The sequence below is a fragment of the Panthera pardus genome, unplaced genomic scaffold (assembly GCF_024362965.1).
Source record: "Panthera pardus isolate Hobbes unplaced genomic scaffold, ASM2436296v1 HiC_scaffold_3, whole genome shotgun sequence".
Classification (NCBI taxonomy): domain Eukaryota; kingdom Metazoa; phylum Chordata; class Mammalia; order Carnivora; family Felidae; genus Panthera; species Panthera pardus.
In genome coordinates this window covers 4,859,456-4,886,986 of record NW_026526876.1, presented here as the reverse complement: position 1 = coordinate 4,886,986, position 27,531 = coordinate 4,859,456, and the positions used below count along the sequence as shown (strand labels likewise).

Genomic DNA, 27,531 nt, shown 5'->3' with positions numbered 1-27,531 from the left:
TCTGGAGTAGCTCTGGGCAGGGAACCCAGAAGGAGAAGCCTGCCTCTGTGCTGATGCTCAGTAGAGAGATGTCTCTATTTGAAATGTAATTCAGTTTTGGATATGGGTTTGGAAATAAATCACCATTCAGTCCGAGCGTGAGCCATCAACCTATTTGCCTGCGTGAGTGAAAGGACGTGAAAAAATCGTTTTAGTTCAACGGCTAGATTCTTTTCCTCGGCCACTGTCCTTCCTTCCCCACCCCACAGTGCTATTTGCCTTAGTCATCCCTTTATTCCATTTTACTGAAAGTTAGAAATCGTGCACAATACCATCACACCCCATTCTTCTGCTCTTCTGATCTTTCCTACGCAAGTTCACTCCGGTGACCACCATTCGCAGAGATATGAACCTTCTCTCCTTAACAAAGCCCATTACAGCCACTGCCATAGCTACGTGAGAGCACCAGCATTAGGAGAAAAATAATGTTTCCCGTGTGATCCGTCTGCTTTTTCCTGATGCTGGTTTATTTTATTTTTACTTTTTTTTTTTTTTTTTTGTAATTTGATATAATAGAGTTAAAGTCTTAAAGTTATGATTGAGGGGCGCCTGGGTGGCTCAGTCGGTTGAGCGGCCGACTTCAGCTCAGGTCATGATCTCACACTCCACGAGTTCGAGACCCGCGTTGGGCTCTGTGCTGACAGCTCGGAGCCTGGAGCCTGCTTCGGATCCTGTGTCTCCCTCTCTCTCTGCCCCTCCCCTGTTCACGTTCTGTCTCTATCTCAAAAATAAATAAAAACATTTAAATAAATAAAATAAAGTTACGATTGAAAATAAAAACATAAAGGGCGCCTGGGTGGCTCAGTGGGTTAAGCGTCTGACTCTTGGTTTCGGCTCAGGTCACGATCTCACGGTTTCATGAGTTCGAGCCCCATGTTGGGCTCTGTGCTGACAACATGGAGCTTGCTTAGGATTCTTTCTCTCCCTCTCTCTGCCCCTCCCCTGCTCAGTCACTCTCTCTCTCTCAAAAATGTAAATAAATATTAAAAAAAAAAAGAAAAGAAAAAAGTGTTGCCATTTTAATTACTATTAGGAAATGCTATGCAGCCATTATGCTTTTTATAATTTATAATTGAGGTGACGTTCTTGAACATGTCTACATTTGTCTTCGTATTCCAACACATATCCATATGTCTTCGTAAGTTCGAAAAGAGTAAACCACTGGAAACGATTTACTGAAAGTTTATCACCCCTTACCTCCAGCCCTACCTCCTATTTAAAGAACGCTGCCTCACGTTGCCACTTCTGGTTGTGGTTGATTTTACAATTTGAGACCTGGTAGCACTTGTGTTTGTTTAACGTCCACCATCCTTTTCAGAGTGAACATCGCCGTCTGTTCCGCTCACTGCTGTTTGCCCGCACTTAGCACAGTGGCTGACTAGACGACAGTGCGACATCGTAATAAACGAACGAATGAACGCTCCGTGCTCTTTTAGTGGGCCCTGTGCCAAGTGCTTTATTTTGATTCTTCACTCTCAAATACCTCCCGTTTGACCGATGAAGCAACTAAGACCGACGGGTTAGCTACTTTGCTCACGATCCTACAGCTCAGCGATAGAGCCCCTGCCCTCCCGGTGGTCTTGTTACTGAGGATTTTTGCATAAGCCAATTTGACTTGTGCTTCAGTCTTGCCATCAAAACAGCCCTAATACGGGAGCTCCTGGAAGGCTCAGTCAGTTAGGCGTCCAATTCTTGATTTTGTCTCAGACCATGATGTCACGGTCGTGGGAATGAGCCCCGCGTTGGACTCCACGCTGAATGCAGAGCCCGCTTGGGATTCTTTCTGTCTCTCTCATTCTCTCTCTCTCTGTCTGCCCCTACTCTGCTCATGCTCTCTCTCTCTCTCTCTCAAAATACACATTTTAAAGAATAGCCCTAATACATCCCTACTTCACAGCTGAGGAAACCAAGGATCCGAGAGGTTCGTTTGCCCACTTTTAAATCAGCACTGTTTCAAATCGGAACTTGAATCCAGACCACCTGATTGTTGTCAGCGATGCTTAGTTCTGGTACTGTATGGAAACCCTATCATAATATAATAAGAAGAAGAGGAATATTAAAGCCTTTTACAAACACTTTTGGCATGCAAACGTTCCAGGAGACACAACAGTTAGAAATGGTATAGCGAACCCCGGTGTTCCCGTCGCCCAGAATCCACAGGATTATCAAGACTCTGCCCCGCTTGCTTCATCTCACCCTCGTAAGGGCCGCAACGCTTAGCAGCGTGCCCAGACCAAATCAAGGTAGACGGAGCAGAGAGGCGGCTGGAGACACTGGCAGTTCCCCAGTGAACTGAACACCGAGCTAGGCTGCTGTCCTGCATCCTTTACACTTGGAATATGTCGAGAGACTATATCACAAGACAGCGGGACCTACCCAGCCCGGCTGCACCCAGCATCGGAGGTGGGGTGGAGGTGGAGGCCTTCTATAGGCGCAGGCTCCGTCGGCGTGGCCTCACGTAGGCCAGATGGGACCCGCACCACGTCGGTGATGGCGCAGCGGTGGGTCCCCGACTTCGGCAAGCCTGCCGATCGCCTGGATTCCCGAGGAGCCCCTAGGTGATGCTGATGCTCTGGGTCCGGGGACCACATCTCGGTAGCACCCGGGACTCCATCGGGGAGTCCCAGCTTGGCCCTCACCCGTCAGGTACTGCTCAGCCCAGGGAATCCCAAGGGAACCTGCCTAGCCCTTTCTTCTAGTTTCGCCTCTAGGAATCAGGCCTCAGAGCGGCACTCAAAGTGGAAGCCACCTGCTGAGGAATTCAGATGTAAAAGGAGCAAAAAGACTAATAATGGGGAAAAATGTTTAATGAAATTTTAAATACAGAAGAAGTGATAAAAGGGAAAATAACTCCGTGTGTGTGCGTGTGTCTCCAGGTTTGGGATGTTTTCCAAAACCCATCCAGGAATGGGAGAGAGCAGATGGGGGTTTTGGTCAAGGGCTGAGCGGTAGGATTAGGAGGACGAGTGTGTCGAGTAATTGACCTAAAATAACAAGAAGTCGGTCTTTGACAGAATTGCCCTTCCAGGCTTTGAGATTTCGCTTGGACTTCTATGTGTACCAAGGCAGAAAATCATAGTGGTGTTTAACCGAGATGAGAAATGAACGCACCTGACTAATCTTTTTCTGCATCAGAAATAGATCTCTTTATTAAAACGGCTAAATTTTTAATTTGTTTCTAATGTTTATTTTTGAGAGAGAGAGAGAGAGCAAGTGGGGGAGGGGCAGAGAGAGAGAGAGAGAGAGAGAGAGACGGAATCCGAAGCAGACTCCAGGCTCCCAGCTGTCAGCACAGAGCCCGATGTGGGGCTCGAACCCACAGATCGCGAGATCATGACCTGAGTGCAAGTCGGACGCTTAACCGACTGAGCCACCCAGGCGCCCCTAAAAACGGCTAAATTGAAGCAGCTTTAATGTCGCCATGATTTTTAAAGATTTCGTGGTTACGTCAAACTTTAAAAAAGAGCCCGGAGGTCACTTGGTACACGCTCCCTTCATCCCAGAACCGTTATTCTCGCTAGCACTCTTCCAACTTGCAGTGGTGGTGTGGCTCACGCTTCTTTTTCCTCGAAAATGCCCGACGTGAACGGACAAGTGAATGCTTGTCCGTCTTTGCTGGTCATCACGGCAGGCAGCGAGGGCCTTGTGAGAAGCACATCTGATCGTTTTCTTCCCCTGTGTAAAAAAGCAGAGAAAACCTCTTCTGTGCATCTGCCCAGAGGCAGTGTTCCCACGATGTCGATGTCTCCGTGTGGCCTTCCCTCCCAGTGTTCTCTGACCCCTCCCGCCCCTCGTGCTGTGCCCGCTGCCTGAATCACTCCTGTCTACCCTTCTATCCCCTCTCCCGCCCGCCCAGCACTTCTTCCTACAAACCTCCCCCTGTCCAGCCCCCCAGCACCCACACACAGTGGCCCCAGATTGCCTGCCTCTTTAACTCTCACTTCAGCATAAGCGCCCCCAGGACAAGGACCGTGTCTGTCTTGCTCCCCACCTTATATCCTAGGTCCGACCTTGTATGTATGTATGTAAATGTAGTGCTTCCCCAGTGTTTTCATCTCAGGTAATGCCGGAGGAACTTAGGCTATTTCTACCTCGGGGGTAAACCAAAGGAGCTTTTAAACCCTCAGGCTGCTGCTCCCAGCTGAAGGCAACAGCCTAAAGACTCCAGCCCCCACCCCCCCACCCCCCCACCCCCCACCGCCTCCAGGCTCGGCAAGATCCAAGCAATCAGAGAATCAGGAAGTTGTACTACAGCAGGGCACCCCCACAGACCAGTGGGATTGCATCAATGAGCCAAGGAGTAAATCCGAGTACAAGTCTGTTTCCAAGTTATTTTACTGGTACAGCTGACCCTTGGTCGACACGGGTTGGAACTGTGCGGGTTTTCTCAATAAATATATTAGAAAAGAAGGTTGGAGGTTGGCAACAATTTGAAAAAACTCACAAACCACATGGCCTAGAAATTTCAAAAAAAATTAAAAACGTATGTCGTGGATGCGTAATACTACCATAAACACACACAAATCTATTATATAAAGTTAAAATGTATTCAAAACTTGCCCAAACATTTGCAGACTGCACAGGGTGCCATTTGAGCGGAGAGAAAGATGAACACATTTAGAGATGGAGTATTAAATCGTAACTCAGTAAAATCAGCTGCTGTAACAATTTCATAACCACCTCTGGATGCTGTTGTAAGCTCGAGTCTTGGGAGCACCCATTTAAAATGCCATGCGGGGGCGCTGGGGTGGCTCAGTCGGTTGAGCATCTGACTCTTGATCTCGGCTCAGGTCATGATCTCACGGTTCCTGAGTTTGACCTCCATGTCTGTGCTGTCAGCACAGAGCCCGATTCTGTGTCTCCCTCTCTCTCCCTCTCTCTCTCTGCCCTTTTTCCTCTTGCACTCACTCTCTCTCTCTCTCTCTCTCTCTCTCTCAAAATAAATAAATAAACGTGAAGAAAAGAAAATGCCATGTGTGGGTGCCTGGGTGGGTCAATGGGTTGAGCATCCAATGGGTTGCTCTTGATTTCGGCTCAGGTCATGATCTTGGAGTTCGTGAGATGGAGCCCCTGCTTGGGATTCTCTCTTTCCCTCACTGTCTGCCCCTCCCCTGCTCAAGCTTTGTCTTCTCTCTCTCTCTCCCAAAGATAAATAAATAAACATAAAAAAGAATTTAAAAGGTAATAATAAAATGCCATGTGTGATGCTAATCATCTCTGCATAAGCAGTTTGTCTCTGCAATAAATTGCGTATCTTGGTAAAAAGGGATCTCTCGTGGTTCTATCAGTAGTTAAGTTTTGGGCGAGTCAGAAGTTAACACGTGGATGTTTCAACTGTGCATTGCGGTCGGCACCCCGTTCCTCTCATTGTTCAAGGGCCATCTGAGCCTCAGTTTCTCTTCTGTGAAATGGGGATAATGCTGTCTCAATAAACATGTTTTTACGTTGTTAATTTTTGGTTTGTGTTTAATGCCATACCCAGTGTTGATACAGGTTCTAGAAATAATAGGCTTTCTCATGTACTGCTGATAGGAGTGTAAAAGAGCCTAAACCCTCTGGGGCGTAGACTGGTGGTACAAGTCAAATCCCTACAAACGTGCATGTCAGCTGGCCTTGCAGTCTCACGTCTGGGAATTTATCCTCCGGATGCATCCTAGTCAGAACTATGAACAACAGTCTGTAAGATATATATGCTGTTACTTCTGATTTAAAAGGAAAAATACAAAATATCCAGAAAGGCTATATTGACTGAATTAATTGTGTTGAATCCACAGAATAGGCCACTATGTACCTATTAGTGATGATGTTACAAAAGAATTCTGAACAGCACAGGGAAATTAGTAACATAGACTGAAATATAGGGGTGCCTGGGTGGCTTAGTCGGTTAAGCGTCTGACTCTTGATTTTGGCTCAGGTCATGTCTCACCGTTCATGAGATCAAGCCCTGCGTCAGGCTCCGGGCTCACAGTGGAGAGTCTGCTTGAGATTCTCTCTCTCTCTCTCTCTCTCTCTCTCTCTCTCTCTCTCTGTCTTTCTCTCTCTCTCTCTCTCTTTCTCTCTCTCTCTGTCTCTCCCCATCTCTCTCACAAGATCCCATGTAAAGTCCACCTTAGAAAGTGGGCTCTGGCAAGGGGCGCCTGGATGGCTCAGTCGGTTAAGTGCCTGACTTCGGCTCAGGTCATGATCTCACGGTTCGTGGATTCGAGCCCCTGCATCAGGCTCTGCGCTGACAGCGCGGAGCCTGCTTGGGATTTCTCTCTCCTTCCCTCCCCAACCCATGCTGTCTCTGTCTCTCTCAAAATAAATAAATAAACTTAAAAAAAAAAAAAAAAGTGGGCTCTGGTGAGAATCAGGCGTAGGATCGTCCCGGCTGGTGGAGAGTTGTATTTGACCCTGTTCACTGCACCTACCAACATGGTGAGGGTCCTCCGGAGATGCCGTGGCTCTGAAACCAGCTGTGGCACCGAAAGTGAGCTATCCGTGTGGGGCAGCCCCCTGGTGTGTGGCCGTGGGCCCCAAGCCGGTCCCCTGCCAAGCCTGTAATTTATCACAGATAGATACACTCAGACATACTGTCATTATCCGTTACTGCTAATGGGGTAATGTGTTTAAACTATAAATACACGGGCAGGGTTGAGATGCCAGCTCTTGCCCAAACATTACCGGTACCCGCGTTCCGGGTGGTTTTTCTATGGCCGTCACCTACTTGGCACTAACTGCAAAGCAGAACCCTGTGCCAAGCAGGCAGTGTCTGCCTCGGCCCTCACTCCAGCCTGTGAGCGAGAGCAGAGAACCGTCCCGGCCGCGCAGGTGAGCAGAGGGACGCTCCCGCCTCCCACGGCCGGGAAGGGACAGAACGAATCCAGGGCTCTCTCACCTGGACTCGAACTTCAGCCCCGGCCGGCAGATGTCAGAGGGGGCAGCCAGAACTCCTGCAGGCACGGTCCCTCCGCCTTTCGGGTTCCGGTGCCCCGTAACCGGGAAGAAGGCACAGCAGCCTGCCTCCCGGGTCGCCACGCCACGTAGGTAGGTGGTCCACGCCGAGTGCGGGCAGCGTGGCCCGCGGGACTGGAAAGTGACTCCTCTGTGCCCGCTGCTCTTTTTCAGCCCGTTGCTAGCTGTGTCCTTTGCCACGTGCTGTGCCGTTCCAGGCGTCGCCCTCCTGACCTGGGGGGTGAACCCCCTCACGGGAGCCCTGGGGGTCTTCAACATCTTCCTGTACACCTGTTGCTATACCCCGCTGAAGAAGATCAGCATCGCCAACACGTGGGTCGGAGCCGTCGTTGGGGCCATCCCGCCTGTCATGGGCTGGACGGCAGCGACCGGCAGCCTGGACGCCGGTGAGTATCTCGCGTGCCGGGTTGCGGGGGTCTCGGCTTCGGCCCGCGGGCCCGCGGCAGGGGGGGGGTGGGCGCCAGGGCCCGGCCCTAGGCGGGTGGCTCTTGTGCGCAGACCTCGGCAGCTGCCGGTCCGAGGCGTGTCCTTCCCGGAACTGCAGCTCTCGCTCTCCTGAGTCCGCTCTAGCCCGTACTCATTCCTGCGGTCACGTGAACGCAGGGCGAAAGGGAGGCCGTGTCGTCGGGCTTTCCAGGGGGACGTGTGCTTTCCCGGGCCGGGCAGGGAATGCCTAGGGGGGAAAAAAAAAAAAAAACCCACAAAAACAAGCAGTGCTGTGACAACGGGTAGAGTGGAAAGCAAGCACCTAAAAGCCACGAGCCCCGTTAGGGCTGATCAGTCCTGGGGGACGTCCCGCATGGCGGAGCGGGTGTCCGGGACTCGGTCTCCGGGCTCTCCTGCCCATCCGGACGCTCCCCTGCCCGGGCATGAGCTTTTCCCCACAGAACCAGGTGATTCCCCACCCCTTTGTGAAGGAGCAGACCCTTTTCATCAGTTTCTCGTTTACTTTTATATGATTTGCTCAAGTTGTTCACAGTGTCTACAATAAAACCATTGAAATCCATCTACTTTTTTTTTTTTTTTGGTGGCAAGTCACAACGAAATTTGTGGGGTGCAAATAGCTCCTTTTTACCATCTGGAAGGGAAGTTTCACAGTCTAATTAGCCAGGTAATTAGCATTTCTGACCAACACTTAGGAAGGAAGTGGTGAGGTTTCCTGCAAGAGACGTAAGTACATATTTTTCACATGAGAGATCAAAAGGCAGTTGACCATAAACGTTTGCCCTGTAAGCCACATTTCTGAAACTTTTCATAAAAGCCCTTACACTCTGACTTGGCAAGATTACAAAGGCGGTTACACCTTTAGCGTGATTGTCTCTTAGCACAGTTTTAATATCCTGTAAATGTTGGCGTTCCATGCGTCTACACATAAGATATTCTAGAACGTTCCTGCTCATTTGCTCAGTGATAAACCCCAGACCGGAATCTCATCCGTGTGGGAGGGATGGCAGCACAGTGGTGAGGAGTGAGTGCTCCAGAGCAGGGGTGCCCTTTGGAACGTTCTAGACTTTTTTTTTTTAATGTTTATTTTTGACAGAGAGAGACAGTACTAGCAGGGGAGGGACATAGAGAGAGAGGGAGACACGGAATCGGAAGCAGGCTCCAGGCTCCGAGCTGTCAGCACAGAACCCGACGTGGGGCTCGAACCCACAAACCGTGAGATCGTGACCTGAGCCGAAGTTGGATGCTTAACCGACTGAACCACCCAGGTGGCTAGTTCTAGACTTGACATGAACGTTCTAGACTTCTTTATGCTACCGTCTCCTCAGTCTCCCCCGTGGTCCCTTCTCACGGAGTTGTCGTGAGGATTAAGTGAGTTCTTGGTAAGTATTCCTCATTTGTACAGTAGATGGATTCATGCAGATAATCTCAAAAATCATGAGATTTTTATCGGTCTGGCAACTCTGAGCAATTCGTAATTGTTACCTGGCTGTTGTTCTGCCCACAGTGAGCTTACCTCTGGGCTTGGTGGACAGAGCGCCTGGCCTTGGGTCCGGTGTTAGGGATGGCCATCTTGAGCAAAGGTGGGGACGGAGGGAAGCATGGGTCCGACATCTCCAGACTAGATGGTGTCTGAATTTTCCCCCTCGTTTGCAGTTTATATTTAGAGAACACACCTGCTTACCACCAAATTCCTGGTCAGAGTCCCCCTCCTAGTTCTGCCTGGAGCCCCAGTCTTGACCCTGCCTGGAACCTTCCATCTCCCCTCACCCCACTCTCCTCTCTCCTCCTGTACCCCTCCGAACCTTTCTAGTGATCGCCCAGACATTTGAGTTGGGGCCCTTGAAAGAGACCCCCACTCTGCAGCACTGTGCTCCAAGTCACCTGCCTGCCTGAAGGAGACAGCCCCACACCCTTCCAGAGTGCCAGGATCTTACATGGGTTCCTCACACCCAGCCTAAAGGAACAGGGCCCCCAGGGGGCACCTGGGTGGCTCAGTCGGTTGAGCGTCCGACTCTTGATTTCGGCTCAGGTCACGATCTCACAGTTCGTGAGTTCGAGCCCCGTGTCGGGCTCTGTGCTAACAGTGTGGAGCCTGCTTGGGATTCTCTCTCTCCGTCTCTCTCCCTGCCCCTCCTTACCTCTCTCTCTCAAAATAAATAAATAAACTTAAAATAAGTTAAAAAAAAAAAAGGAACAAGGCCCCCAAAACTACCTTTTCTCTCTGGGGAATCCCAGACAGAGCCACGGTCGGGGTTAAGTATTACTATCTACAGGGACAGATAACCCCTGGAGGTCGATGGGGACAGGGCAGTCCACGGCGGTGCAGAACTTGGTCGCTTCTGTCGTCTGTTGGTCACCCAGATTCTTGCTAGCGGCTTTTGTTGTACTCCCAGGCGGTTTCCTTCAGAGGACTTTGGGCCTCAATGTTCTCTGGAGTTGCATCCCCAGAGGCCAGAGAGAGAAAGAACTTTGCAACAATCTTCCCACTTAGAGTGCGCATTCGGCTAGGAGCCTGGATTTGTTCAGGGACAGTATGGATTTAGCTGAACTGCCAATAGTCATATTTAAAATAAATTTTTTTAAAAAAACGTTTTTAAAACACGTCTTTCCGTAATCCACATTTAATCGCGTATATAAATTCATTAGTGAGACAGAGCAAAGGGCCAGGCTATACTTTGTTTTAGGTCGCAGGGCAAAAATGCATGCTTATCTCGCGAAAAGAGACCCATCACTGCCTGAACGGACCCCTGGCATAAAGCAGTGCAGCCCGAAACAGATTTGTGTCACCACAAGGAGAAGTTCGTCTAGCAGTTGCCTTGTATTATGTTCTTTCTCTTCAAATCCTGAAAACGCATTGTGGGGCGCACAACCACAACATGGTTTACTGCCCCCAGAGTTCTGATTCGCCCACAGGTCCAGTCGTATACCTAACGTCTTGTCAGATTTACGGAAAGAAGGTTACTTTACGTGATGCCTTCAACTGCTTCCAGAAAAGTTTTGAAACATGAATTTGATAGAGCAAACTTGACATCAACAGCAAATCTTTGATTACGTCAAATGAATGAATGAATGAATCAGTCAATCAATCAGTAGCTTCCATTTTACAGACAACACTAGGTTAACCCTGGGTCAATTGCCAAATATTTATTGGGCCTCAGCCATGTGCAAGGGACGGTAAATTTAGCCGGAAGTAGTCAAAGAAATAAGGCAGAGTCACGGGGCACCTGGGTGGCTCAGTGGGTTAATCGTCTGACTTGGGCTCATCAGGTCACGATCTCACTGCTCGTGAGTTCAAGCCCCGCGTCGGGCTCTGTGCTGACAGCTGGGAGCCTGGAGCCTGCTTCCAATTCTGTGTGTGTGTGTGTCTCTCTCTCTCAAGAATAAATAAACATTAAAAAGAAAAGAAACAAGGCAGAGTCTGCAAGAATGTAGTTTCAACATTTCTATTGCTGGGATTTTAGCCACTAGGTTGAATGTGACTATATATACAGTCTTGTCACCTTCTAGAACAGTATCCACTAGCCACGTGTGGCTGTTTAACTCTAAGCTTAAACTAAATCAATTTAAACCTTCAGTTCTTAAGTCCCCGTAGCCCTATTTCAAATGCTCGCAGCCACACGAGGCAGTAGCTGCCATATTGATGGCACTGAGCATTTCCATCCTTGCAAAAGCGCATTTAGTCGGTTCTGCCTACGGGGACACATCGATGTCCTTGTGAACCTGTGTTCCATCTTCCTGGTGAGTTTGTGCTTTGAATACCAGGGCATCATGGGCGACTGCACCTGTGGTCTCACCAGAGTCTAAAACAGTGCTTCTCAAATTTGAATGTGCATCAGAATCACCAGGCAGGCTCGCTAAATAAAACCCAGATTCCTGGGCCCTGCCCCTGTAGTTTCTGGTTCAGTAGGTCTGGTGTAGGGCCTGAGAATTTGCACTGCCTAGTGATGCCAGTGCCCCTGCTCTAGGGACCGCTTTCTGAGCCACTAGTCTGAAAAGGCAGAACCAGAGAGAGAGCTCTGGCTGTCAGAATACCTCAGAAATTCCTACGGACATGGGCAAAGGGTGGGGGCAGATGGCATTATTGGAGCTGCACTCAGGGTGTCGTCCGTATCACCCGCGGAGGTTGTGTCTCCCATCCGGGTTCTTCTCTTACGGGACACGTTTGCTTGAAACAGCCCTGCTGGGAGAAAAGTGGCCCCAAACGTTTCCCTCCTGCAGTATCTCCAAATCATTTTGTCTTTGGACCTCCAAAGAGAGATCAGGTTGGAGAAGTCTTTGATGTAGTCCACTGAACCGCAGGGACAGGAAGGAAGGGGAGGCCGGAGGGGAGGAAGATGTAAGAGGGTCTGGGAGACCACCCACTCCGCTGATCGGCTTTCTTCCTGGGGCAGGTGTCTGTGAGGACCTACTGTGCGCTGGGCACCGAGGGATACAAAAATCCCTAAAACCCAGGCAGGCCTCGTCTTCACGGAAAGCGTGTCTCAGCATCTTCAGGGAGAGGGGGCAGGTGTCAAATAACTGACTGAGCTGTCAGAGCTTGAGCAAGAAAGAGGTCTTCGGAGGGCTGTGCGTTCTCCTAACCTCCCCAGACGGGCCCAAGAGGGCTTTGGAGCAGAGGACCTTCTGAGTGAGGACGAGACCGCTCTCTCAAAGAGGGAAGGGCTTTTCAAGGAGAGGGAAGAGCGTGCACAGGAATTTGTAGGCACGGGAGCTGAAGCTGGACAGCGTGGGGCAGGGGCCGTGATCTGAGATGAGCTGCCTGACGGGGACTGTATTGAAAGGCAGTCAAGGCCCTTGTAGGTTAAGCAGGAGAGGGGCAAGGGCCCCAAGTTCAGGATTATTTGCCCATGCCACAGGTGCGTTCTCCCGTGGTACTGGAAGGCAGCGCATTGCCGAGCCCGCCCGTCCTCCTCCCAAGCCTGCGTGCCCTTCCGTCCCCCCACCCCTGCGCCTCTCTGGTGGGGGTCTCTACTGTCCCAAGCCTGGCCTCCACCCTTCCCTAGTCACATTTCACCCTGCAAGTATTTAGTGAAGCCTCAAGCCGGTCATCCTCCTTGTGACATGTTGTGACACCTGCCAGCCTGCCGGGGGGTGTGGATGCCGGGGCCGTGTTTGCAGGGAGGCAGAGTCCACTGGACAGATTCCGTTCCTTGGTCCTTTCCCCGGCTCCTCCAGCAGGACCTCAAAGACCCAGCACGAACATCGGGGTCCCTCAGTCCCCCTGACCACGTGAACCTCCCTAGAGGCCCCTTCCTGGGCCCCAGAAGGAGGCAGGCAGGCCCCGGAAGGGGGAGGGGTGGTGGGAATTTCTACGGCCTCAGGACCTGTCTAGTTGAGAAGAAAGATAAAATAAGGAGCTGTTGCACAAAACACGATTCGCATCCCAGACGGCTTGTGGACTGAGGACATGTCAGTGTTCCAAAGTCCTTTCCCCCCTTCCCAGCGTCTACATCTTTTTGTGGTTCCTGTAGTGGCTACGGGGCCAATTAAGACCTCCAGAGGTCCTGAGCGCCCAAGAGATCAACCTGCCGTCCCTCCTCCAGCCAAGACCGAAAACCTGAAATAAACCTGAGGACATCACATGGGATTCTGGTCTTCCCCCCCCCCCCAACCGCTTTCTTGTTGTTGTTGTTGTTGTTGTTGTTGTTGTTGTTGTTGTTGTTTTTATCAGAGAAAATGGAATTTTTCTCGTTGTTTCGGATGCCCCGGTGGTGTTGTGTGTGCAAAGCGTGTGGGTCTGGCCTGCCCCTTGGCTAACCCAGCACCTGGCGAGGCGTAGCGGGACGCGGGGTGACGGGGGAGTTGGACAGATCAGTGTGTGGAAATGGGGAACGCTAAGGCAGTGTTAGTTCTTGATATTTGCTGTTTCATGGCTGAGACATTTCCGGCTGGAAACTGCTAGCTTCGAAAGCCCTGTTGATCTCAGCAAAGGTCGGCATCGTAATGGGGTTTTTACCTGCGACCGTGTCCCCTCTGAGATTTGGGGTTACGCCTTGTCTCCCTACCTAATTACTTTGCCTTTTCTTATTCATGTATTTATTTATTTATTTATTTTTTTTTTTTACCTTAACTGCTATTAAAACGCATTAAAATTGCTTACCGCAAAAATTCCGGAAGGCCAAAGGAGAGGGCCGCTTTGTGGCCCCGGGTGTGGCAGGAAGGTAGTGAGAGAAGTGACCTGCTCGGGGACCCCAGTGAAGGGGTGCGCTTGGGGGGGGGGGCGGAGATGGCGCTGCAGATAAGTGCCCTCAGCAGACAGCCCCCTCCCAGCGGGCCTGGAGCCACACGCATTAGGCCCCTCCACTGTGTTTACCTCCAGGGACGACTTAGTTTATCTTCCAGGCCTCTAAAGTACCTTCCCCTCCTCCTTGCCAAAGCCACCTCTCCCTCCCCGTCTCTGCCATTTCTTAGAAAGGCTCAGATTCTGTTTTCCCAAATGTGACTAAATCCCGGGTCTTGGGACTTCGGAACTTCGGTGTACCGGGCCAGGGTGACCCGCTCTGCTCTGCATAGAGTTGATGTGTAAATTGCCTTTGGTTTGTAATTCAAATGTTGTTGTGTGGTAAACATTAATTATGTCAGCCAACATTCAGTTACAAATGAGGACTCAGCCGCTGAGGCTCTTATCAGGAGGTGACATTTGGCAGATGGATGGTTTTAGTAACAAAAAAAAAGAGATTGCGGGTTTTTTTTTTTTTAGCCTCAGCTGGTAAACTACAAAATGTTAAATACTGTTTCACTTTATGTACCTCCTTTATTTCAGGATGAGAAAATAGACTAGGAAAGGGGGGAATTTATTCCCTCACTCATTCAACAAATATTTATTGAGGGCGTATTAAGTACCTGGCACTGCCGAACCCAAACACTTCAAGAGATGTCCTGGAACGTCCTGGTCTGAAATCAAACTTGAAAATGAGTGTCTGTGTTCATCTGGTGTGAGGTTTTTCCATAACTAGTCTCAGAGGTTGCATTAACAAATGATTTTTTTTAAGTTTATTTTTTTAAGTTTATTTCTATTTATTTTGAGAGAAAGAGAGGGAGAGGGGAGGGGAGGGGCAGAGAGAGAGACAGGGAAAGAGAATTCCAAGCAGGCTCCACACTATCAGTGCAGAGCCAGATGCTGGGCTTAAACTCACGAAGCGGGAGATCATGACCCGAGTTGAAGTCAGGAGTCAGATGCTCAACTGACTGAGCCACTCAGGCGCCCCAAGACAAATGATATTTTTAATTTTTTTATTGTTTATTTATTTTTGAGAGGGGGAGAGAGAGAGAGAGAGACAGAGCGTGAGTGAGAGAGGGGTAGAGAGAGAGGGAGACACAGAATCCGAAGCAGGCTCCAGGCTCCACGCTGTCAGCACAGAGCCCGACTTGGGGCTCGAACTCGCGAACTGCGAGATCGTGACCTGAGCTGAAGTCGGACGCTTAACCGACTGAGCCCCCCAGGCACCCCGACAAACGATATTTTTAAAGACAGGGTGAACAAGGAACGTCTTCATGGGAATATTAGCAAACCAAACAATATCAGAGCCCTATTCTCTTCAAAGATAGAAAACGCAAAAGGCTGAGAAAGAACGTACTAGAAATATGTTGCTAGACCCAAGATGGACGGTCTAATTGGAGGCCAGCCAATTGGTACAGCCAGGGAAGTCGAGTCTCAAGATCAGTTGTGCTGGGTTGACCAGTTGATCACGGTCACAGCTATTCAGGGGCAGGGCCAGTGCCTTCCTGAGGGAGATGAACAAAATGGCTTTGGAAGGGCAGCCTCTGGTTGACACGGTGCCCGGTGGGTGCACAGTGGCTTACACTGTGGAAGCCGACCTGTTTCACAGGCCCCTTTGTGTCAGCCCTCAAAAGAAAGGCTTCGGAATCTGTGCCCATGAAGCTTTGGGTTTGGCTCTCCTCCCCCTAGCTCGCCCCCAGTTTACATCACCACGTAACCCTGAAAGCACAAACACAACCAGTCGTGGAACAGACTGCCTGCCAAGGGCCAAGGTGAGAGGGAGCCTGTTGTACCGAGGAAGGAAGACCTCCCAAACCCAGCACAGGGGGTTCACGGGAGCTGTTTCTTTGTCCTTTTCGAGGCCCTGGCTGGGCGGTGAATGACAGTGAATGGGTGTGGGTGGAGGTGGGAAGGGGATGAATGTGGGCCCACCGGGCAGCCCAGAAAGCAAGCTGAAACCATCAAACTCCATCCCAAAAGGAATTTTGTTTCCGAAGAGCGCTCAGGGACTCAGAGCTCCAACTTGAAGATTTTTGTCTCCCACCTCTTGGGAAACCATTCGGCCACGATCGCCTTGGCTTTGTTTGCCAACAAGATGATGGACGTGTGCCGTGGACAAGGCTGTTTCTCGAGCCCGAGCAGAGGGGACAATGAGTGAGGTCCCCCTCAGTTGGTATGCAGGTGTTTTGAGAGGGTTTTAAAATGCATGTGCAGCAAAACCTTGGGTCACGAGTAGCTTGTTCTGCGAGCGTTCTACAGGACGAGCAAACATTTGCAATAAGTTTTAACTTGATCAAAGAGTGATGCCTTGCAACGCCAGTGGTTCATGACGCCGAATGTCGCGTGATCACAAACAGAGCCAGTGGTTTTGAAATTCGCTTTGATACACGAGTGTTTTGGATTACAATCATGTTTCCGGAATGAATTAGGCTTGCAAACCAAGGTTTTACTGTATTTGCAAAGGGTCACTAGGAAGACATTAGCTAGCCTTGCCCCACCTGCTATTAATATATTAATATGCCCCCCAGTCAGAGCAGGGTGCCACGAGATAAGGCTTCTCTCCGGCCCTTTGCACACGTACACGGCCTGCCCGATGTATGTGCTGTTCTCCCATTTTCTGTATATGGAGGAAAATAAGTAATGTCCTGGACACCTGGACGTTCTGTCGAGTTGCCTTTGAGCTGGGATTGTGGTGTCGTGATCCCAGGAAGTTGCTGCCCTCCAGAGAACCATACCCACAGATACACCACCCAGATCCTAGATTTTCAGTATTTTATGCATTCATAGACCAACAAATATTTGCTTCAAAGACTCTACAGAGTGGGGCAGGAAACTGAGAAAACACATCTGAAAGAAGCAGAAAAGGCGTGGCTTGTGTGAGTGGATCGGAACTCAGAGACCATCCTCTGATCCCAGTTTGCAACTCACTTCTTCCAGGAAGCCTTCCCTGATCTCTCCGAGGCTGACATGGGCCTTCCTCCTGTGCGTTGCCCACAAGCACTCCACCTAAGGTGACCCCCAGAGGCAGCACTCCCCCTTTGTGCCGTCCCCCTCCGCGGCCAGGCTCTGGAAGAGGGGCCTGGAGAACGGACCACGCCCGTCCCGCAGCGGCCCGCTGCAAATTTCCGGTGTCCCAGAAGATAGGCCCAGTACAAACAGATGGCTCTGGGGGTGGGTGGCACTGAGGTGAGGCCTTTGAGTCAGTAAACGGAGCGCTCCCGTGTTTACCCCACAAGGAAGGTGGGCTCCACCACAGCCCCAGAACTAATCCAAGCCTTCCTGCTCCGGGGTCACCTTATCTTGATGAAGAGAGCAATTTGTTTTACATCTTTCCTACGAGGAGAGGCAGTTGCACACAGCCCATCGAGTAGAAGCGTGTGGGGGTGGTGGTTTTCTGATTATGATCCATTAAGGCTAAGCTGTGATTTCTAAAGCTCTTTCATTTGTGACATGAGCCAAACCCACACCCAATTTCCTCTCGCACAGAAAAGCAGCATGCTACTCTCTTATGAAAATGATTTTTTTAATTATGTTATTTTAAGCAGAAGCATAACCGAAAATGCATATTGAGCAAAACAGAATACTCCAGTGGGCACACAAAAAAAGAGAGGGCTTTTGAGAGAGGCAGGAGCCCACACCGGGGCCCTGACCATCTTAACCCTTTCCAGTCTGGTTTCCTGGCTGAGGCAGCTCCTCAGCAGAACAGCTAGGATTTCCCCGATTCCCCCGCCCCGTTCTCCGTTCTCCGTCACCGTCACCGCTGCTTTCCCTTCTCAGCGTCTCAGCCTTGTCCGCTTCCCCCTGTGCCCGGCTGTCCTCACTGCGGCCTGTAATCTGCTCAGACCCTTTGGGGGTGAGCCCCGTCCCGGGCTGAGCCGGGGTGGGCTACTCCACGTACGTGATGGCCAGGACCTCACAGGGTCCCCAAGTCCCTGAGGAGCCACCAGCACCCCCTCTTTACTGGTTCCTTTATGATCTGCCTTTCCATCACCACACAGAGGAGGCATCCAGCCTTCCCTTCTGTCCTTTCCAGTTCCCCAGGGATACTCCCGGTCAAGGCCAATATCATCTGTCTCTAATGGAAGCAAACTTTTTTTTAAGGTCCCGGCACCCCCTAAGAAACCAGCAAATGCCCTTTTTCCTTCCAGCAAACCCGCTGCCTGTTCTGCAGTGTCAGCCTTTACATTGGCACCCCGCAGCCACCCCCTAGCAGTCCTTGTATGTCCCCTGTAGGGGCAGCAGCTGTCTAACAGAAGGTGCTGCTTGGGGCACCTGGGTGACCCGGTCGGTTAAGCGTCCGACTTCCGGTGTTGGCTCCGGTTCGCGATCTCACAGTTGGTGGGTTCGAGCCCCCGCGTCTGGCTCTGCGCTGGCCGCTCAGAGCCTGCTTGGGATTCTCTGTCTCCCTCCCTCTCTGCCCCTCCACCCCCCAAAATAAATAAATTAAAACTTTACATAAATAAATAAAAGGAGGTGCCAGTCATGCTGAAGACCCCTGGGTGGGGCACGTTCACGAATCTTTTCATCTGCAAGAGGTTGTCGTGAGCGTGAGAGAGAGAGAGAGAGAGAGAATTCCTCCCCCCAGTGCCTGGCGTGTGACAGCCCCGGAGCATTTAACTGGAATGGCTTGGAGGCACCTCAGACTTCAGATGGCCGGGAGTCGAGCGCTTCACGCATCCACCATGAGCGCACTGTCCAGGGTGTGTCCCAGCGTCCCCACCCGGGCACAAGGATTGGTGTCTGCCACCCCCATCCCCCCCATGACACCTGACCCGGTCTGCAGGTGCCCGCGTGGCCCAGCCCCGTGCTTCAGCTCCTTGCCTCTGGCTGCGGCCTCCACACCGTGCCAGAAACCTACCCAAAGCGACCCTTGGCAGGACCCGATGCGGTGCACCTTCCACTTAGTTGGGCCTTGCCGCGGATGTCGCCTTTGGGAAGGCCGTCCCTGAGCCGTCGGTGTCCAGTTGCCCCCAGCGTGACCCCCCTGTTCTGACTGTGAATAGCGCCCATCACTGTCACACGGGTTTATGTCTGGCCCTCCCTCCGGACTTGGAGCAGGGCTTGGCCTTGCATCTGGAATGGCGCCTGGCCTGCGGTGGACGCCCGCCATCTGGTCACCGAGTGAGTGGATTCCACGCGTAGTGGCCGCTTCCATTGTTAGCGTGAAAATGGGAGCGTGTTTACCTGAACTGCCATACATGCATCATGTTATTTGTAGAGAAGGTTAAAGGGGATGATTTGAGGGATTTGGCAGCTGGAATGGGGACGCTCCCATCAAGTCTCCGTTGCTTCCTTATATTTGAAGGTCGGAGGGGAACTGACTGACTGACGGAGCCCACGAGGAACTGTGACAGGGTCCGAGAGCAGGTCCCCTTGCCCTGCGGTCTGCACCCGCACCAGCTTTCCTCGAGGTGCTGCAACCGTCCGATAACACTCAGTGCAGAAATGGGCGAGTTTCTGCCCAGAACAATAGGAGTAAAAAAAAAAATCACCACTCTGTCTTTTAGGGGACGGGAAAGCCCGCCGCCTTTGTCCCTCTGCAGCCCACGCTGTTGAGGAATACAGATAAGAGATTAAAAGAAGGGCTCATTCCTTCTGATCCTCTTTGGCATGTGCACACCAGGGGCCCTTCAGGACCTTAGAGCCCCAGCCTGGGTTTCTCAATGATGCTGAATTATTTAAACCGCCTTCTCTCCTGCTGGGTTGTGTTTCAGCGGTAGTATCCACCCTCCCCTTCTCTGAAATTCCCACAGACGGGGGGCAGGTGGAGGGCGCTCAGTAGATCCTCATTACCTGAAATAGGACTGTGGTGACAGAACTTCAGCCTCTCTGGGCGGGATGCTGCCGGCCAGGGCGGGTGACACAGTGAGTGGGTGAGCGAGCCCTCGGCTCTCTCAGCGGGGGACCCCCAGGGGGGCACTTCGGTGTGGGGAACAAGGCACCGAGGGTGGTTTGCCCCGTGGGCTCACGGATCGGTGCCGAAACGCACCGGTCCCGGGTGGCTTTTAGGAAAGCCTTTCTTTGTACACGTGGGCTCCCACTGATGCCTCTGAGGACCCTCCACTGCAGCGGCATCCAGCGCTTTCTGTATTCTGCTCCCGAGAGGCGACGGAAAAGGCAAATGGCCATTCCCTTAAGGAATTTTGCATTCAAGCGGGAAGCAGAAACGATGAATGACAGCACGCCGGGGTTGAGCCAGTGGTAGATGCAGGTGTGAGTAGCGCCCAGAGACGTATCCTAGCTCAGGCCCCTCTTCACGACTGCCTGGTTGCCATCTGGGTGTCCCAGAGGCATGTCAGGGTGAACACATCCCAGGTCACGCTCCTGCGCTGTTCTCTGAGCCTTCCCCGTTCTTCACCTCATAGAATGGCTGGCGTCTCCGTGGGCCCCTAAACCGAGGGGGTGCCCTCTCCTTCCCCTCCTTATTTACTCTACACTCACTGCCTGCCACTTGGCCTCCTAAAACCCTCTCAAGTCCCTCTTTCCTCCCACTGTCACCACCTTGACCGCAACACCCGTCCCCTCTCATTTCCTCAGCCCCTGATGGAACCTTCCGTGCCTGCTCTGGGCCCCGCCAGCGTGTTCTCTCTCAAATTGGCCAAGTGACACTGATGCCCTTTCCTCACGCCCCCCGCACACGCACAGGTGCTCACACACACACACACACACACACACACACACACACACGCTGAAACATGTTCCCCTGTCTCCATGGCTTTCTGTTGCTTTGGGGATCAAGCCAGTGCTTGGAAGGCACACCCCGCTGAGTTGGGGGTGGCGCGTCCTGCCTGTCCCTCCAGCCACACTAGCTTCCCTTTTCTGATTTTGATACGTTTTTTCAATTATCGTACAGTCCAACTGACCTCTTTTCCTTTCGATAGACAGCTCCGTGAATCCTAACGTGTGTTCTCGTCTCCTTGTAATACCTCGTCTACACCGTGCGCCTTCCAGCCCCTTCGTGACCACTTCTTCCTCCGCCAGCCCTCACGGGACTAGGTCACCTGTCCCGCAGAACTCAGCCCAGACACCCCCTCCTCTGAGAGGCCTTCTCTGCCTGCCTCCGCTGGGTCTCGTTCTGTGTCCTCGTCGCACAGACTTCCGCACCGCAGTGGGGTGGCGACGCAGACTCAGTAGTGTGGCTCTTGATGAATGCCTCGATGGCGAGCCGCCTTCCGGAGGGGTGGATTTGTGCTCCCCAGCGCCCGGCACGGTGCTCGCCACTTAGTAGGCGCTCAGTTAGCACTTTCTGCGGGAGTAAGTGAACAGTGAGTCGCCTGCGCGGGGGTGGGCTGCCTGACTCGTGGGGGCCGTCTTCACAGCACACGGGCTCGTTCTGCTTCCTCCTGTCACCTCCTTTTGTAGAACCTAACACCATCTGATCTGTGATGGTTCGCTAAGGGGCATGAACCCTACCTAACATCCTATGTCAGGATTAAATGAGGTAAACTGTGTGAAAGGCTCCGTCACCCCATAGGTGCCCGGTGAGCGGCGGCCTTCATCCCACCGCTGTGGGGGAGGGGAGGCCCTGTTCCAGACAAAGGGGCTAAATGGTGCTCGCGATACTAATACGTCCTCGTTGAAAAGCTGCCGAGCCACACACAGGCTCCCGTTCTGCTCAGGGGACCGTGTTCCTTTATGTCACTCCATCTATTTGACACATGCCGTCTTCGTACCTCCTGCCTGTCACATGGCGCCGGCCCGTGGAATGTGCCAGACACTGCCCTGGGAGCCCTGGCTGTGCTCAGTGACGCAGCCAGGACAGGGACAAAAGCCAGGATGCTCAGCGCGGGGGCTGGGGCTACGTTCAGCTCCGTCACTGCGAGCAGGGAGCCGCCAGGCACCCTGGGGAGGGGCCTCCTCGAGGAGACCGCCTCCGCCTCCCCCAAGCCCCCTGCGCAGAGGTCCCACCGGTGTAGGGGGCCTCTGGTTGTCGCGATGCTGGGACGCACGGTGGGCGCTGGGTGGACGGGAGCCACAGATGCCCAGTGCCCCGCGGTGGGGGTGGGGGTGGGGATCTTGGAGACCCCCTTCCCTGGGCTTGTCCCCCGATGCCAGGCCTGGACAAGGTGGAGGCGAGAACAGGGACGGGCAGAGACTCTGAGATCCGGGTGACATCCGGAGGGGCCACCTCGGGGCCAGAAGGGCTTTGCGGGCGAGAGGCAGCGATCGATGCCTTTGTAAGCCTCTGATGACAGCGTGTCTTGCTTCCCCTTTTCCCCTCAACCCGCACACAGGAGCGTTTCTCCTGGGAGGGATCCTCTACTCCTGGCAGTTCCCCCACTTCAACGCCCTGAGCTGGGGCCTCCGTGAAGACTACTCCCGCGGCGGCTACTGCATGATGTCGGTCACCCACCCGGCCCTGTGCCGGCGCGTCGCCCTGCGCCACTGCCTGGCCTTGATCGGACTGTCCGCCGCCGCCCCCGTCCTGGACGTCACCACGTGGACCTTCCCCGCCATCTCCCTCCCCATCAACCTGTATATTTCCTACCTCGGCTTCCGGTTCTACGTCGACGCGGACCGGAAGAGCTCCCGGAAGCTGTTCTTCTGCAGCCTCTGGCACCTGCCCCTGTTTCTGCTGCTCATGCTCACCTGCAAGCGGCCGCCAGGGGCGACCTGTGCCGGGGGGGAGCCTCGGGGTTGACCCCACATGGGCGCGTGGGGAAACAAAAAAAAACGTACAGGGAGACGCACTTTTTTTTTTTTTTTTTTTTTTGTCCTTTGCGGTGAGACCAGAATATTTTGTCAATTCTAGAAGCGGAAAAGGGAAATTGCCCGGTTTAGCAGGAGATTGTAAAATGATTTGATGCTCCGTGATCACGCGACGTTTTTTTTAATGGTAGCATCCAAGATGCGCCCCAAATGAGAAATGGGTTGGCTCAGGTGATTAATAATACAGAGAGAGTATTTTTCTCTTTAAGAGTCTTTGTAGATTTCTTCCTCTAGCCCCCGACGGCCCCCTCCCCGTTGATTTTCATCTTTGCGGGGAGGTACAGGTCCACGTCTTTTCTAGCCACACACACACACGCGCGCACACACACACACACACACACACACACACACACACACATACACATACACTCCCTGCCCGCCAGTCGGAATGCTCCCTGGTGACCAGACGCGTTGATCAGGAGTACTCGGTCTGGAGTTTCTGTGTCCTCAGGTCCCCGGAGGGCCACGTCGGAGGAAGTGCGCCCTGCCGGCCCTCCCCGTGAAAGAGCCAGGGCCCCCGGTCCAGCTTTCTCACATATATTCTCAACCGCATACTCCCCCAAACAATAATAGAACCCGAAGGGTGTGCTGCCGGCCCATCGCGAAGGGAGAATTCCAAACGGTTGCCTAGGGGACCCCAGACGGGACTGCCAGCCCCTGGTCCACCCCCGTTACGTATCAGCATTTCAAAAACTCCAAGGAATCAAAGGCATCTTTATATAGTTCACTTGAAAATACAGGAGGTGTCTGAAGCGTTTTCTTTCTGGAAGGGTGGCGCTAGACTTCATACCAGCCATCCGGCGGGCTCTGACCCCTTCGTGTCCCCCATCAGCCGCCGGTTTGCTGTGCGGCTTCTCAAGGCCGATGGAGAAGGGAAAACAAACAAACAAACAAGCAAACAAAAACGTGAGCAGGCCTAGCCAGCCACAGAGCTCACGTTCGCGTCCCTTCAGTGGAAAACACCATTCTCTCCCGGGATCTTCTGAACTCAGAAATCAGCGTCCGTACATCCGGTGGCCAGAAGCTCGGGTCCGACTCTGGGCGGGGATGCGTCCGTCCTGGGAGTTGTGCGAGCTAACCTGTAGCCAGGCACGTGTGGTCCCTTCCATCCGTCCGTCCTTTACACATGGTCCTTGTCCGCTGTCGAACCCCACTTGCCTGAAGGTCTCGATGCTTAATGGGGTGTTTTCCTTGCTCGGTCTGTGGGGGCACTGCTGGGATTCATTGTGGGGAGTATTTAAGGCAACATTTAAATGGTCACTGCAGCCTGCCCGTTCTCAAAGTTGTCTAAAGCGACTGCCGAGAACATGTGACCCCCGTTTCTACTTCTGTGCCGTATTACCTCCTGGCTGTATCCGGGTCCTTTACTGTGGGGAACGTGGCATAGGAATGTCTGCAAAAAATGTCTACACCCTGTTGCAGCCCTCGGGTTTGTAAAATGCCTCCATTCTCTCCTGCTGCAATAAACCAGTAGGTGAGAACAGCAGTGGGCGTGATGTCGTGTATTTGATCGCCTTGTACCGAGTTGACACGGGGCCTGGCAGAATTGCTAACACTCGACTCGCTTTTATGAGCGAGCAGGGGTTGGAGGGCGATCGGTATTTCTGTCCCAAGGTGGTGGAAGGAAGCGCGTTGGATTTTTTTATACCTGTACACCCGAAACAATAATGAGTATGATTATCAGTAATAAAAGAAGAAGGGCCGTGACCCGCCCGCCCCTCCCCTACCTTCAGCTTGGAAACACCCAGCCTCTCCCTTCTTCCTACGAAACCAGCACCACAGACATTATCCTCCAGGGCTCCCAGACCTGTCGTTCTCCTCGGAAAAGGTCAGTGGCCGCTGCACCATCTATCTGCGCGGTAAATGAAGTCACAGCTTGTCAACGCTCAGACCCAGTCTTCTCTCCAATGATCTTCCATGTGAGAACTTCCCTTCACGTCCCCCACCGCCCTGAAGGCACCCTGTTCTCAGGTGACCCCACCAGCTCCCCAAAGCCCGGTGCCGTATGTCCCCGTGTGGAACGTGGATTTCAAGCTCCCATGACCACCCCCTTTCCCCAGGCCAGGATGTCACTCGCTCACCTGGACTCCTGGGGCACCTCGTTTCTTCACACCTGCTACAGCCTCTGACCTTGACCACCTTTCCTAAGGAATGCTCATCAGCATTCCCCAGGTGCGTGAAGCATGTTCTTTAATGGGGTATCTTCGGGAAGTCATGTCCACGCTGCAGCGCTCTTGGGGCATCACCAGGCACATGTGCGTAGCATGGCCTCATGGGACTCAAAGTTAAGTAAAAATTAAAAACCTGCGTTTGCTTCCGCTGGCGATCCCCTAACGTACTAAGCAGGCACAGGTCCTTTCTCGGAACGCCTCCCGCCCGGTGCGTGGAGTTAGTGGCCTCCTGGAGCGACAGCCCGGGACATGCTATCTGGACTAATCAGTTTTCACTCATGGTCCTTCAGGCCACTCGGTTGTAAGAGCAGCGGGGAGGCCCGGGGGCCGCACGTGCAGGAGGAGGGGCTTGAGCTACCAAACGGGGTTTCACAGGGAGGCCACTTATTCTAGAACACAGCTTACGAGTGAAAAGGGAAATGGACACATCCGGCCCCTGAATTCGCTTTTTTTTTTTTAATTTTTTTTTTTAATGTTTTATTTATTTTTGAGACCGGGAGAGACAGAGTATGAACAGGGGAGGGTCAGAGAGAGGGAGACACAGAATCTGAAACAGGCTCCAGGCTCTGAGCTGTCAGCACAGAGCCCGACGCGGGGCTCGAGCTCACGGACCGCGAGATCACGACCTGAGCCGAAGTCGGCTGCGTAACCAACTGAGCCACCCAGGCGCCCCTGGATTCGCTTTTCTGAAAGCACAATTCTTAGCATAATATTACTTCTGACTCTGGGCAGGCTGGACCCACTTCCTTTTATTTCAGGAAAGCCACTGTATCAGTTACAAGGGTAAAACCACATGTCCCCGAAGGCTGTTAGGGGAATTGGCTTTGCTTGCTCCCGGGATCAGCTTTTCTTTTCAGACATGAAGCGGGCTCTGTCTGGCCCAGTAAGCTTGCTGACCCTGGTGTGACAGGAGGCTCACTCCTCTGTTTCTGCTGGAGCCAGGGTCTCTGACACCCGCCTCTCCCCGCCTCCCCGACACGCTCCGGGCGACAGGACACTTGTCACTGACTGCCGGAAATGCCCACTTGACCCTTCCGGTGACGTGCTCGGGTTCCCACGAGAACACCTCGTTTGACATTAATGAAGACCGGAGTCTAGAAGAGGCCTTGTTGGTTCTCTCTTGGGAATCGGAGGCCAGCCAGTGATTACCCCCAAAGCTCTGCGTCTGTCGGCAGGCACACTTCCTCCTTCTGGTAGGATCAGTGGTATTAACCAACCAGGCGTCGAAGGCAGGTGGAAATTAAACAGGTCCAGCAATGGCCGTGGACGCTTGGCAGGCCGCTCTTGGTTTTTCCCCAGACGCTGTCAAACCACAGGTAAGTTGATACCTGCCAAGCTGCCCAGAGTAGAGGCAGAAGCCTCTTCTTCGTTGGAAACTCAAATATAATAGACCTCATGCTGGGCACAATACAGTGTTCCAGCGTCTTTGGGCCACAGTTTGCCAACCAAACAGAAGATGCAAAGAGATGTTTCTGGATCAAAGAGCCTCTGGCCCTCACTTCCCGATCCGGGTCCTGTTCCGCAGTCTCTGGGCCCGCCGCGCCCATCGCAGATCATCGGAGACGCCGCCTAACCTCCACGAGCTTGCGCTGTGACCGGCCCAGCCTGGGTCACCACCCCCTGAGCTCCGTCACGGAGGCCACCGGCCGGAAGATGTCCGCTGGCTCTGGCCACCGCTCACCTCCTCTGCTGCCACCAGCTTGCAGCTTCTACGTGGTTTGGACTTTGCCTTCTCTAACGTCAGACCACCGCCCCAGCCGCCACCATTGCTGCTGTGCCCGTCTCCCATCGGGCCCATCGGTATGCAACCTGCCTGTTGTATTTACCCATTTACGGTAAAATTTACCTGCTTCCCCAACAGCCCCGTTAGACCACAGCCCCAGTAAGGCAGGACTGTCTCTTACCGCTGTAGCCACTAGCCCCTAAAACCCAGGGTGACAGGGCAGACGCTCCATCAGTGACAGAAGGAATGACTGAGTGGCTTTAGGAGAGTGGCTGGAGGTGGAGGGTCCAGGAGCTGGAGACTCCTGGACCCGCACTTGACTGGGGGGGAGGGGGGGTGCGGATAGACCAGCACATGCCCCGTGTGACAGAATCTGGGGCAGGTGCGGCATTCTGTTTCGTGAAGAAAATCAGCCTAGTTGAACCAGGAGGAGTTCCTGTCATTTCTTCTTGATTTCGCTCAGTCTTTCTTCTCCAAATTGTGGTGAATTTTTACCATTTCCTTTATCTTCAGGGCTCTCTTGGCTCAACCACTGAGCAGCAAAGCATCCTTAGGCAAGCTGACTTCTTGGACACTGTTTCTCTCTCCCGCCCCTCCCTCTCTCTCTCTCTCTCTTTTTTTTTTTTTTTTTTTTTTTTTTGGCTTTTTCAGATACATCAGCAGAGAATCTAGCGTCTAGCTCCACCTCCTTTCCCGAAAGTCACTGTTTTGACTCATCCCCGGCAACCGTGAGCTCAGCTAACACCCTCTGGCGTGCGACCGCCAGCGTGCATCCCGGGTTCAGCTGAAATGAACAGACCCCCACCCGCTTCATAAACTGGGGGACCCTCCTGGGAAGTGCAAGCTGAGAGAACAAGGGCCCCGAGCACAGAGAAGATCGAGAAGGCAGGTCACCCAGATCGTGTGGGGGAAAGTGGGGCACCGGCATCTTGGCAAAAGCCAGTCTGTCCTCAGCGGACAGCAGCCCGCGGTCACTGTGGCCTGGGGCACCTGCCAACCCTGCTCTTAGCAGACAGCTCCTGTCACCAAAGCAGAGCCCAGCACAGAGGTGGGAGCTGGCAGGAGGAGGACGGGTAACCCCACCCCACCCCCAAACACCTCAAGACAGCAAGGCAATGAGGACAAACAGTCCGAGAGGCATCGGGCAAGACGAGAGGCATCCAGCAAGAGAAACACACGAACACAAACCCAAAGAAAGCATCAAGGGAGGGAGAGGCAGCCCACCCTCCGACGGGATGGTTAACTCGACAGCCACGGAGTCTCCTCTC

At 52.8% G+C, this 27,531-nt stretch overlaps 1 protein-coding gene across 1 annotated transcript in view; it reads left to right on the top strand.

The window, feature by feature from the left end:
- LOC109245837 (protoheme IX farnesyltransferase, mitochondrial) overlaps positions 1-23,855 on the top strand; it is a 138,651-nt gene extending 114,796 nt beyond the window's left edge. Inside the window, exons 6-7 of the mRNA XM_053892767.1 lie at positions 7,147-7,379; positions 21,895-23,855. Coding sequence (XP_053748742.1) covers positions 7,147-7,379; positions 21,895-22,301 — 640 coding nt within the window. The 3' untranslated portion in view covers positions 22,302-23,855. The remainder of the gene's footprint in view (positions 1-7,146; positions 7,380-21,894) is intronic.
- The last annotated feature ends 3,676 nt before the right edge of the window (positions 23,856-27,531 follow it).